Source organism: Ammospiza caudacuta, chromosome 6 (genome assembly GCF_027887145.1).
Source record: "Ammospiza caudacuta isolate bAmmCau1 chromosome 6, bAmmCau1.pri, whole genome shotgun sequence".
NCBI lineage: Eukaryota > Metazoa > Chordata > Aves > Passeriformes > Passerellidae > Ammospiza > Ammospiza caudacuta.
This window is the reverse complement of record NC_080598.1, coordinates 42,201,559-42,213,020: the sequence shown is the minus strand read 5'-3', so window position 1 is coordinate 42,213,020 and position 11,462 is coordinate 42,201,559. Positions and strand designations below refer to the sequence as shown.

The 11,462-nt window shown below is 43.3% G+C and overlaps 1 protein-coding gene across 1 annotated transcript; it reads right to left on the bottom strand.

Moving 5' to 3' along the window:
• Window positions 1-268: 268 nt before the first annotated feature.
• SSTR1 (somatostatin receptor 1) lies at window positions 269-3,634 on the bottom strand. The gene has a single exon (XM_058807148.1). The coding sequence runs from the start codon at window positions 3,632-3,634 to the stop codon at window positions 2,432-2,434; it is 1,203 nt and encodes a 400-aa protein (XP_058663131.1). The 3' UTR covers window positions 269-2,431.
• Window positions 3,635-11,462: the final 7,828 nt, after the last annotated feature.

Here is an 11,462-nt window from a genome sequence, read left to right as displayed (position 1 = left end):
TATGAGATTGATGCCATCTTGAACATACTGTGAGTGAGAATTCAAGTGAAGCCCTGGAAATAGCATCATGGATGTCATGGGGCATTTTACTGTTTTGACAGACATTTGATTTCTGTGAAAATTTAATTGAGCTTATAAAGTGATTTCATCCTCATTTCCCCATATGTACATGTAAAACATGACAAAATTTATTATTTGCAAGTTTTCTTTAAAAATCGTGCCCACTAGGAAGTAAAAGAAAAGAAACTGTACAATTGTTAAAGCTTTTCATGAAATATTTTAATAAGGATGTAACAGTTTCCACATTAGCAATTTTTAGACTAAAAAGAAGCTGACTCACAGTCCATTGAAGGGAATTAAGACTTTTTTTCTCTCATTTTGATGGACTTTGAATCAGACAACTTTGAAATACTAAATTTATACATTCATTTAACAGTACCTAAGTTTCGGTGAAAGAAATGTACAAAGCAGCATCCTGCTTTTTGCTGCTGAGAAAATTTAAAGGGTATAATTTAACAAAAAATCTGTAGTCAATCCACCACCACAAATACTAGTTGCCTTAATTGTCAACCTTACACTTTACACTGTACTTAAGCACTGCAGCTACGAGTACAATGCTATGGGTATGCTGCTACTAGAGATTTTTCCAGTCTCTTGCTTCATATTGCCAGTAGTTATAATTGATACAACCACAGTATTGTGATAGAGAAGTGATTTGTTACAGCTACTGGGAGACTTGCCACTGTGTGACACTGTTAGCATAGGTGGTAGAAAGCAAAAAACATAGCTGCTTATTTCAACACAGTCTGTACCAGCACTTCTGTGTGGGATAAAAGGCAGTAGGGATAGAAGGTTTCATTTAATCAGCTGTCATTTATCAAAGAAAGCTTCATCTGTCTATATGAAATTTGTTTTGTCATAAGAGGAGAAGAGAGAAAATTCAAGAGAGAATTTCTGTGGGGGAGACAATGAAAATGAAAGAGTTAGAAAAAAAGACAACGTTTTTATCTGGAAAGAAGCCTTCTTGAGCATCACCCATTTTAAACGCAACCTTGCAAGTAGCCACCACAGACATAAGTACACAGTATAAATTGCTTCAGAAAAACACATTCACAACACAGTGACTAGAATCAAATAAAAATCAAACAAGAAGACATCTGGCACACATTAAAAACAAGAATTCTCAGAAATGAAACATTAAGAAGCTCTGGGTCAGTATATTACATTGGCAACATATGAAACCCATTTTGTTGGGTTGTTTTAGTGCAACAGAAGAAACTGGAGCTAGGGTAATAGCTATTACTGAACAGCTACTTTTTCTGTCAAGTATTTATTTCAGAGACTGGTGGAGATTTTTAAATGACTCCCCCTTTTTCCATATAGGCTAAAGTGACTTTGCCATCATCCAGGTAATTCAAAAACTGTCTCAGCTCCCTTCATTGCTGTTTCACGGCTGATGGAGCAGGCTCGAGATAGCAGATTCACAGTCTATGTTCCCTTTAAACTTTATTATCAGCACACTTTTTATTGTGTGTGGACAGATTCAAACATTTCCCAACTCAGCAGTCCCCCCAGCTCCCATCTCAGTGAGTCCCAGCTCTCTGCTCCCTGTGTGTCACGGGACTGCTACCTCCCATCATGAGCAACCTGCTCCAAAGCACAGCAATAATCAGATTTTTTCCTAAGACCTTTTCTACTCTGCTTTGGCCAAGTAGCACAGAGAGCCAAAGTCCCACTGAGTTGGAAGCTGTCTGCAAAACAAAAAAAAATCTCCGTGACTATGCTGCTTCTTTCTCAGGGACTTTTTGCTCCCTGCTTTCTATTTTATTCCAGGGGAGGGAAAGGTAGGCACAGAGAGAGGCTACTCACTCCTTCCTGGGTGAGGGCACGGTATGTGTTGGGGGGAATTTTTCCAGCATTTCTAATCTCTGAAGGGGAGGTGTGTACTGACAGATGTTGAGTGGGGTCATTTTCAGCTGGGGGGAGTCTGAGCCTGAATGCTGGGGCTTGACTGAAGCAGGCTCGACTCAGTGGCCTGGGGTGTTTCACCAGCCAAGGGGAAGGGAAAACTGTACAAAAGATGGAGGGAGAGAAGTCACTGCAGGACCTTTACAGCCACTTGTCATACACAGAGAAGAGTGGCAGAGCCAGGCCCCCAGACCCTAAGCTACCAAACCCACGAGAGCCAAAATTCCCTCAGTGGATGTCACAGCATCAGAGAATGCACTGGCTTTCAAGGGGGGGCAACCAGGGTGCAGGGGGGTAGCAAATCAAGGATGTGGGATTTTCTTCGCTCTTTCTTGCACTAAACACTGGTGGGAGTGGGCAGGACCAAAATCCCCTCCCTCCCAGCCTCCCCATGCCACAGCCCTGGCTTCGCTCACCCTCCAGCTGGGGGGCAGTAAGGGAGCTGGGGGACAGGAATGCTTCCTCAGAGGGTGGTAATCCTGGAGGTGCAAGTGCCATTCCTGTACATGCTCCCTGACTCCAAGTTGTCTGGGGGAAAGTCCTCCACGCTGTATGCCCTGCTCTTGAGGGCAGTGGCATAGTAGTCGATGGGTTCCTCTGCAGCATTGTCCATCCAGCTGAGGCAGAGCAGCCTCTGGAAGGACCGCTTGAAATTGTCTGAGAGAAAACCATAGAGGATAGGGTTGGCACAGCTGTTGGCATAGCCCAAGATGACAGAGAGCTGGCTGATGGTGGCATCATCCTGCTCTACAAAGACATTGACCAGCTGCACAATGTAGAAGGGCATCCAGCAGATGACAAAGACCATCACCACCATCATGACCATGAGGGTGATCTTGCGCTCTGAGCGTTTGCGTTGCTGCCAGCCAGCCTTCAGGGCCACCATGCGCATCTTAGCGATGATGAGGATGTAGCAGAGGCAGATGGCCACCACAGGCAGCAAGAAGCCCATCAGAAAAGTGTAGACCACAAAGACCACCAGCCATCTCTGGGTGGGCTCTGGCATGAGCATGTTGCAAGCCACTGTTCCATCGCTGTTGGCTGCTGTGTTGGAGAAGATGATGATGGGCAGGATGATGAGGATGGAAAGTACCCAGACACCCAGGTTGACCATCTTAGCCACCGTGGGCCGGCGGTACCTGGCCGCCTTGATGGGGTGCACCACGGCGATGTAGCGGTCCACACTGAGCACCGTCAGGCAGTAGATGCTGGTGAACATGTTGATGGCATCCACGCTGAGCACCAGGCGGCAGAGCAGGGAGCCAAAGGGCCAGTGGTGCAGCAGGGTGGAGGTAACCAGAAAGGGGACGCTAAGCATCAGCAGCTCATCCGCGATGGCCAAGTTGAGGATGTAGATGTTGGTGGCAGTCTTCATCTTGGCATAACGCAGGATCACGTAGATGACCATGGAGTTCCCGCACAGCCCCACCAGGCACACCACAGAGTAGATGAATGAGATGAGGATGGCGCTGCCCTGAGACTCACTCAGGGTGCTGTTCGGAGCGCCAGAGGAATTCCTGCCGCCCGAGTCCATGCCCTCCACCGCCGCCTCCTCCGAGGCGCCACCGGCTCCGCCGCCACCACTGTCGCTGCCGCCGCTGTCGCTGTGGCCGCTGTCGCTGCCTGCACCGCCCGGAAGCCTGGGGCAGGTGCCATTGGGGAGCATCCTCTGCCCGGACCCCCACGCCCCGGCTCAGAGCAGCAGGCGTCCGCCGCCGGCTGCGCTGGGCACCATCCCGTCAGGGATGCCGGCGCGGCGGCTGCGGGACGCGGGCATCGGGAGAGAGGCGGCTGCAACTGCTGCTCCCCGGCTGGTGAATGATTAATAGCAGCGGCGCGTCACCAGCTAAGGAAAGAAGGAGGGAAAGAAAAAAAATACAGGAGGAGACGTAAGTGGCTGTCCCTTCCCACCCCTCTCTCCCCTTGCCCGCCTCCCATCCCGCCCTCCGGCTGTTCGCAAATCCGGCAGCTCCAGGGCAGCCTGTTCCCACTGCCCCACGCTACTCAGTGCCCCCCTACCCCGCACTTCTCTTCCCACCCAGTATTGTTTCCCCCACTTCCACTGATCCCCTCCCCGTCCACCGTCCTCTCCCTTCGTTCTCCGCAGCTCGCCCTCCCCGGCACCTCGGTCCCGACCAGGGGCACCCCTGGCAAAGGGTCTACCCTTTGTCCTTTAAGAAAAAAGCCTGGGTCTTGCATGGGTGAGCAGCGTTACCTAGGCAAGCATGCCTCATGTCTACGCAGCTGCTGTAACCCTCTCCTGTCACTGCACCGTGTGCATTGCCCATCTCACAGCGCTGGCACCAGGCACGGCACCGAGCGACAAAGCACAGGACATTCAATCCTGGGCACACAGCGCTGTCCGTGCCTCCCACCGCCACGCAGCTCCACGCCCCCGACCTCGTCCTGTCCCACCACCAACAACTCCAGATATCACTCACGAGCAGCCCTGCCCCACTCCACACACTCTGTCCCGAAAGATACCCCCCCATCATATTGTAACACCCCGGCACATGTTTTGCCTCTGTCCATCACATCCAAGAGTGACTGAGCAATTTGCATGCTGCAGCTCCACATGACTATTTACACCGCAGTGGTGCCAAGACCATCTCCTGCTGTCCACGCCTCTGTCCCCACACACCTGCTTCCAATCATAGGATCACTTCAAGCTCAACCACCACATGCTGCCTCACCAGTGTTACAACCCCTTCTCTTAAAATATACTTAAAATATATAGTATATTTATATAAAATATACAAATATATACTTAATATATACCTAAAACATATGCATATCCCTGATAGGACTGTATCCACACCAGGGGAGGCTATAAACCCTCCTGAGCCTGTACAGTGATACAAACCATTGGTACCATCTCCATTCATATGCTGCATATATGCACTACATAACTTCTTCCAGCTGTACCCACCGACCACTTCTATACATTGACCTATACTGTGCTGTTTTTTACATACCCCCCGATTCTAGATGAACACACATACACCTGTAGTTCCTTCCTCTTGTCATCTCTCGGCAGACACTGACACCTGAAACACCTCATCCTCACCACCAGTTCTAGACACACATGGATATCTTCAGGTAGGCCTATAGTTGCATCTCTTCTCTGGCAAGCAAATTTTTCTTAAAAAAAAAAGAGCATGACCTTCCCATACATGTCTCCTGCTGGGCAATATGTCTCTTCTCTCTACATGTTATTTTTCTGAGCATACCATCTGTCCTTACATGCGTGTACATAAAACTAAATCCATTTTCATATACCACCATGACCATTCTCTATATACCAGCCGACCATTCTGTATTAACCAGACATGGTTACTCACTATTTCACATAGACCCTCACACTTGCTCACTGCATCAACATTCCCTCAGCACCGGCATACCCACAAAATACTCAGTAAATGTTTATTTATTCTGTTTGCTGTAGCCCCCATCTGTATGAGCAAAGCACACCTGTATGGGTAATGACCTGTCTCTTCACATAAACTGCTGCCCAAGAGCACCACCTACTTTTGTCAAGAACAGCAGGTCCACATCACACAAAAATCACCACGGTGCATATGCTGCTATATGCTCCCCACAGCACTGCTATACTCAGCATCACACATGCATCCTTGCAACCTACTCATTTTACCGTGCACACATACCCATCACCTCCTACTGTTCACACATCTTGTTATCACCGTCTGCCCACCATCACAATTATGCCTATTATCACTACCCACCACTTTAATATGCAGATACATGCAGCATTACCATCAATTGATTACAACCCATCGTCAGGAATTTATTCTCTCTAGAACCATATATATCCTTATACCCCTCATCAACACCAGCATCCATTTAAACACATGCATGTAACATCTCTGACTGAATGACTTTCTCCATATCAGTCATCACCTCCAGTCATACACACCTAGGCACTCCCATGTGATGGGCATGTGCTCTTTGACACCTTGTCAAGGGTATTACATTTAGCACACGCATACTTTTGCATGACCCTTACCAAGCTGTTTCTTTCCTTCCGTGTTTGAAGAGCAGATTGTGAAAACATATAGATGTATATATACACCCCTACACATTATATAAATAACCTTATTCAGTTTTTAGTAATTGCACAAGTTCTATTTGGATGATACACTTTGTGACTTTTGAGGACATTTTGTATTTATTTTCTAATATAGAAATGCATTTATTGTGCAGTTTTTGCAAATGATCTTACCATTCCTATAACTGTTCCTGTATATGAGGGTTTAGCTAGATGTTTGAGCACTTGGGGATGTCACACAAATTAAAATTCATGCTTACACTTGGGTTTTAGAGGTTTTATATTCTGATGTGTTAGCATCAGGGCTTCCAGCATATAGAGAAAAAAATTATATTTAACACCATGGAAAATCCTTTCTTGCAATGTTCTATCTGATACTGCTCAAATTTCTGCAATTACATAAATTTAGCTGAAGAATTATCTTCTTTAGAGTTTGTATGCTAGAGAATATGAATCAGCCTTCAGTCACTGATATGAGAGGGAGCAGAAGTCAATAGCTGCAAAACCATCAACAAGAACATCTGGTTGGTTTCAGCACTTCAGTCTCTTGGAAAACCTACAGTTCAAATACAATCCAATTTTTGTTTACATAAACATTTGTTTTGAGGGTCATTTACTTATGGAGCACAAACCAAAGGATTTCCTTCTTTCATATTGTTATAAATTGGCATTTAGACATTCATGCTATTGCCCATTTCACATTACTTTGCCATGCTTGGATTGGTCCATGCCCTGCACCCAAAAGGGTTGGTAAAAACTCTTCCGTTGAAGTAGATGTGAGCATGGTGTTCTTTCTTACTGCATTTATTCAAAATAAATCACTTATAAATTGTGATTCCTGCAACTGTAGTAGCCCCTTTAGGCATCACACAGATACCTACTTGACATAAGTGCCCAGTAAAAAGAAATGCCATCATAGGCATAATTATAATAATGTACCCTGTGCTATAGCATACACTCAGAAGGTTAGATATCTCCATTCACTGAAGTTTCCTTTGGATACAGAAAATTTCACAATAGAGAATGATATCACCTTCCAAAAAGGAATTGTTTGAGTGCCTGCTTAGTCTCTTAGATCAGTTCCTCTAACAAATATTATAGGTATTAATTTACTGAGAATTTATAGCTACTGATCTTTACAGATGTTCAATGTTGCTCAAGATTTTTAACCTCACCTATTTGATAAAGTAGAAATGTTTGATCAGAAATAATGCATTTTATTATCTCAGTAATGATATACTGCCATTTTAAATACCAACACTGGCATAGTTTTAACATTCAAAGATTTCTTTAAATCAGAAATTCTGACATAAACCAATTCTAATTTGGGAACGTGCTTAGAAATTTTGTTCTTTTGGAATTCTTTCTTTTGCCTAAGGACTTTACTGTAATGAATAGACCAGAGGTCTAAACTTGTGTTTATAATCCACCTGTCACAAACTGGGGAAGGGCAGCTTGACCTTCTCAACACAGTCTGCGGGTTGGCCAAAGACATACACAGAGCCTTTCCAATTGCCCATTTTTGTTGCAACGCCTGCCTCTCATGGAAGGCAGGAAAAAGGAGTTATCTCTCAAATAAACTTCTGGGCCATGCTAGGAAGTCTAGGACTAAGGCTTAGGCTGTGCCTGGGGTTAGAATGAGGATTGAGACAAGAAGCCCATAGCTCCAGGTGCAGTTGGGGTTCAAGAGGGAGGATCAGTGGTGGGGTAGTCTGTGCAAAGAGCTCACACCAGAACTCTTGGGTGGACATCTCAGGATACAGTTCATCCCATGCCTACGCTTATGTTAGGGTCAGGAGAGAGCCAAAGCCAAGAGCTTCAGCTGAAAGGGGTTGAAAAGGGTTTAAAACCTGAATAAGGTAGGGGAAGACTCCACAGATGCTATCCCCTTACAATTTTCTCCTCTTTGCTGTAGGATGGGGACTCAGGATAGGGTAAATCTTGACTACTTGTCAAGCCCCCCCTTGGACTGGGGTTAGAAAAGAGACAAAGCCAAGAGCTCCAAGGGAGCTGAACTTTAGGAGGGACTGGTAAAAGGTGAGAGGAAGGCTGCAATTTTTTCTCCTTCCACATTCTCTTACAGGAAATGGCTGGGCTGTCAGGTCAAGGTCCATTCCAAGCACACTGCAGGGTTAGACCTAGGTGAAGAAAGCCCAGAGCTCCACATGATGAAACCCTTCCCAGTGATAATCAGAGTTCAATCCCTTCAGCTCCATCTGAGCTATTTGAGGTGAGAGTGCCAGTGATAATTAGAGTAGCTGGCAAACCTTTCTCCTGATGGTTGTGTAAGGCTGACACTGAAAATCACCAACTCAAAAATGCCTACAAACAGCTCCCAAGGCAGATGATACCTTTTCTCTCTGTCAAGATGCATTGCACCTGTGTCACTCTGTCTTGAGTATTGTGGCAAGGAAAAGGAAACAGTCATGACACTTAAAATGAGGCCTATGGTAATTCATTAAATATTTAAACCTGAGATGGTATATGAATAATTTTCTTCAGTAGCTTTCTTTTGAGCACAGAAGTGATATGGTAATACATGAGACTGCTCTAATTTGACACCATGAACCTGAAGTAAATTCAAAAGAGTTTTTGTGGGCTAAGTCATATCAATGAGGTCCCACTGACTAATTCAGTAAAGTGTCGCCTATTTAAACTGTAGACATCCTGTGCACCACTCAAATCAAGTGTTTCTTAAATCTTGGTGAGAAATTAATGAGTGAACACTCTTACCACCATATATTTCTACAAAATAATAAAATATAATATAATTTGGGTAATCAATTGAATTATATCTTGCTATAGTTTTGTTAAAAACCATTCAGTACCCATTTCAAGAGCATATCTTTGGAAGTCATACATTTTTTCATTACCTTTTGATTAAGATGGAAAATTTTGTGCTGCTTGAACCACTCAGATGTAAATTCTGTTCTTAATTTTTGATTGGTATCATTGGATGTGCTTTGAGTCAGCAGAGATTTTAACTTTTCATTAGAATGTCAACATATTTTTAAAAGCTCCCCTTTTAATACAGATATTTTATCTTAGATGTCATGATTCTGGTTATAATTTTACTTTTAGCAGAGTGACTAAACTTTAGATTGAAAATAGACAGATGGAAGTGGCTCATTATAGTAGTATGTTAGAAAGCATTTTCTTAAAGAAAAGTTTTATCATTTATACCTTACTATTAATTGAGAAATTAACAATTATTCTGTTAGAACAGATGTGTTAAACAAGATTCATAAGAGAAAGAGTCAAGCTGTTAGAGAACACACAAATGAATCTGTCTCTTGATCCAGTTGCATTTATCTGAGACCCAGCTGCTCAAAAAGTTCAAATCCCATGGCTGACAAAAGCCGTGTTACATTGCAATTCTTCCCACTTCATCATGTTTTCTACTGTAGGAGTTAATAACCGGTGCAAAGTACCATTATTTAAATCAATTATCTAGAAAGCATACATCAAACTGCTTTGTGTCATTAATATTTTTTCATGCAGGCTGACAGCTGTACACACCTGCTGACAGCACCCTCCCTCTCAAGAGCAAGGTGGCTGCCCCAGCAAACAAGATATGATACAGTACACAAATCTGATCTCAGACACACTTTTTCAAATCTGAATGATTCTGTCTACTGGTAGTTAACCACGTTTGTGTAAATGTGTAAGTGGTTGGTTCTCAGGTTTCATCTCTTGTCTCCTGTCAAAAAGTTGCTCAGTGACAAATGTCAGCAGCAGCAGGTGCAACCCAAAAGCTACTGAGTAAGTCTGGGCTGGAAACATAGCCAAGGACAAATTGTATTTAGCAGATTTCCATCATGCCTAGCTAAAATGTGCCTGGATCAGGGCAAAAGCTGAAGAAAAAGCCGTTAGGTTTTCTGCTTCTTGGCTTTTGTTGAGATGTTCCCCTCTCTGCTGCTTCATCCAGCCTGATTTTGGAAAGGCTCTGTTATTAGTCCTCACCAGAGTCTTTACAGTAATTGCTACATTTAATGTGTGCTGGTTGGATACTGTTTTCCAGTGCTAAGTATTTATTTTGGCAGGATAAATATTGCACTAAATGTAAGAGGAAAATAAGGAGTGATCAATTATGAATGGGGTGGGCTGGAGAGAAGGGGGGTGATGTTTGCAAGCAAATAACTTTAAACAAATCTATAAATATTTCTATGATTGAAGAGAGCAAAGTAAATTTGTAGGATAACCATTGATGCTATATGGCACCCAGTTAAATTTTATTCCTTATTTCATATAGGTTGTGGAAGGAGTCCTCAGAATGTGAGTTTTCATTTAAAGGTGATATGAATAAATGATACAGATCTTCCTGTTGAATAGCTTCTCAGCCTTCTGAAACATTTATACAGCAAGCAATTATTAAACTCACAAATCTTGTTAAAATTTGATTTTCATCACATTCTGATGTGTGTTTCTTTTCACTTGAGAGTAATGGGAAGCTATTTTTATAATAGAAATTTTTATAATAGAAATAACACACAGTTAAAGGGAAATATTACTACTAACAACTGAAGTAGCAGTAGTGTCACACAGCGACAGCACTGATTTAGTTTGTGCTGCCTGAAGCTTAAGTCCAGCTGCACAAGACTGACTAAAGAAAAGCCTGATCCTATAGTTAACTTTGGTTATCTCTATTGCTTGTATACCTCTGGAAATGATTTAGCATTTGGGGAACATTATTTTATACACCTAACAATCACTGAAAATATTTCAGATTTTTGTTTTTTAATTTGTTATCTGGTATTCTCATGTCCTGTGCTTTAAGCAGCCACCAATGCTACTCCAGAAGGGTACACTGCTGTGTTCTGGGTTCAGTAAGAGAATAATGATAGCACTCTGATGTTTTAGCCTTTCCTAAGTGTTGCTCACCCTGAGTCAAGGACTTTCCAGTGTCTCACGCTCTGCCAGTCAGGAGCTGCACTAAAAGCTGGGAGGGAGCCTGGCCGGGACAGGTGACCAAACTGGCCAAAGGGACACTCCATACCATAGAATGCCATGCTCAGTTTATAACTGGAGGGAGTAATCAAGGAGCTGCTGAAATCTGCTTGGGCTGGACATTAGTTAGTGGGTGGTGAGCAATTACATTGTGAATCTCTTGTCCTTTCCGTCTCCTGTTCATTACAATTATTGTCACAATCATTATCATTATTGCTATTATTAGTATTATATTATATTTTGTTCTAATTATTGAACTGGTTTTATCTCAACCCAACAAGGTTAACTTCTTTTTTTACTTCTCCCCACTGGAGGGATGGGGAGTCAGTGAGCTGCTCTGTGATACTTAGTTTCTGACTGAGGTTAAATTATGACAGTGTGAAACAATAAAGTGTATAATGGTATTTAACACGTATATTCACATTGCTATCTCATAATATGGACAGGGCTCAAAAGGAATGAAGACATTTCTATGTCTAGA

Excerpts from the sequence above, each read along its gene's own strand:
- SSTR1 (XM_058807148.1), bottom strand. The coding sequence starts at position 3,634 with ATGCTCCCCAATGGCACCTGCCCCAGGCTTCCGGGCGGTGCAGGCAGC.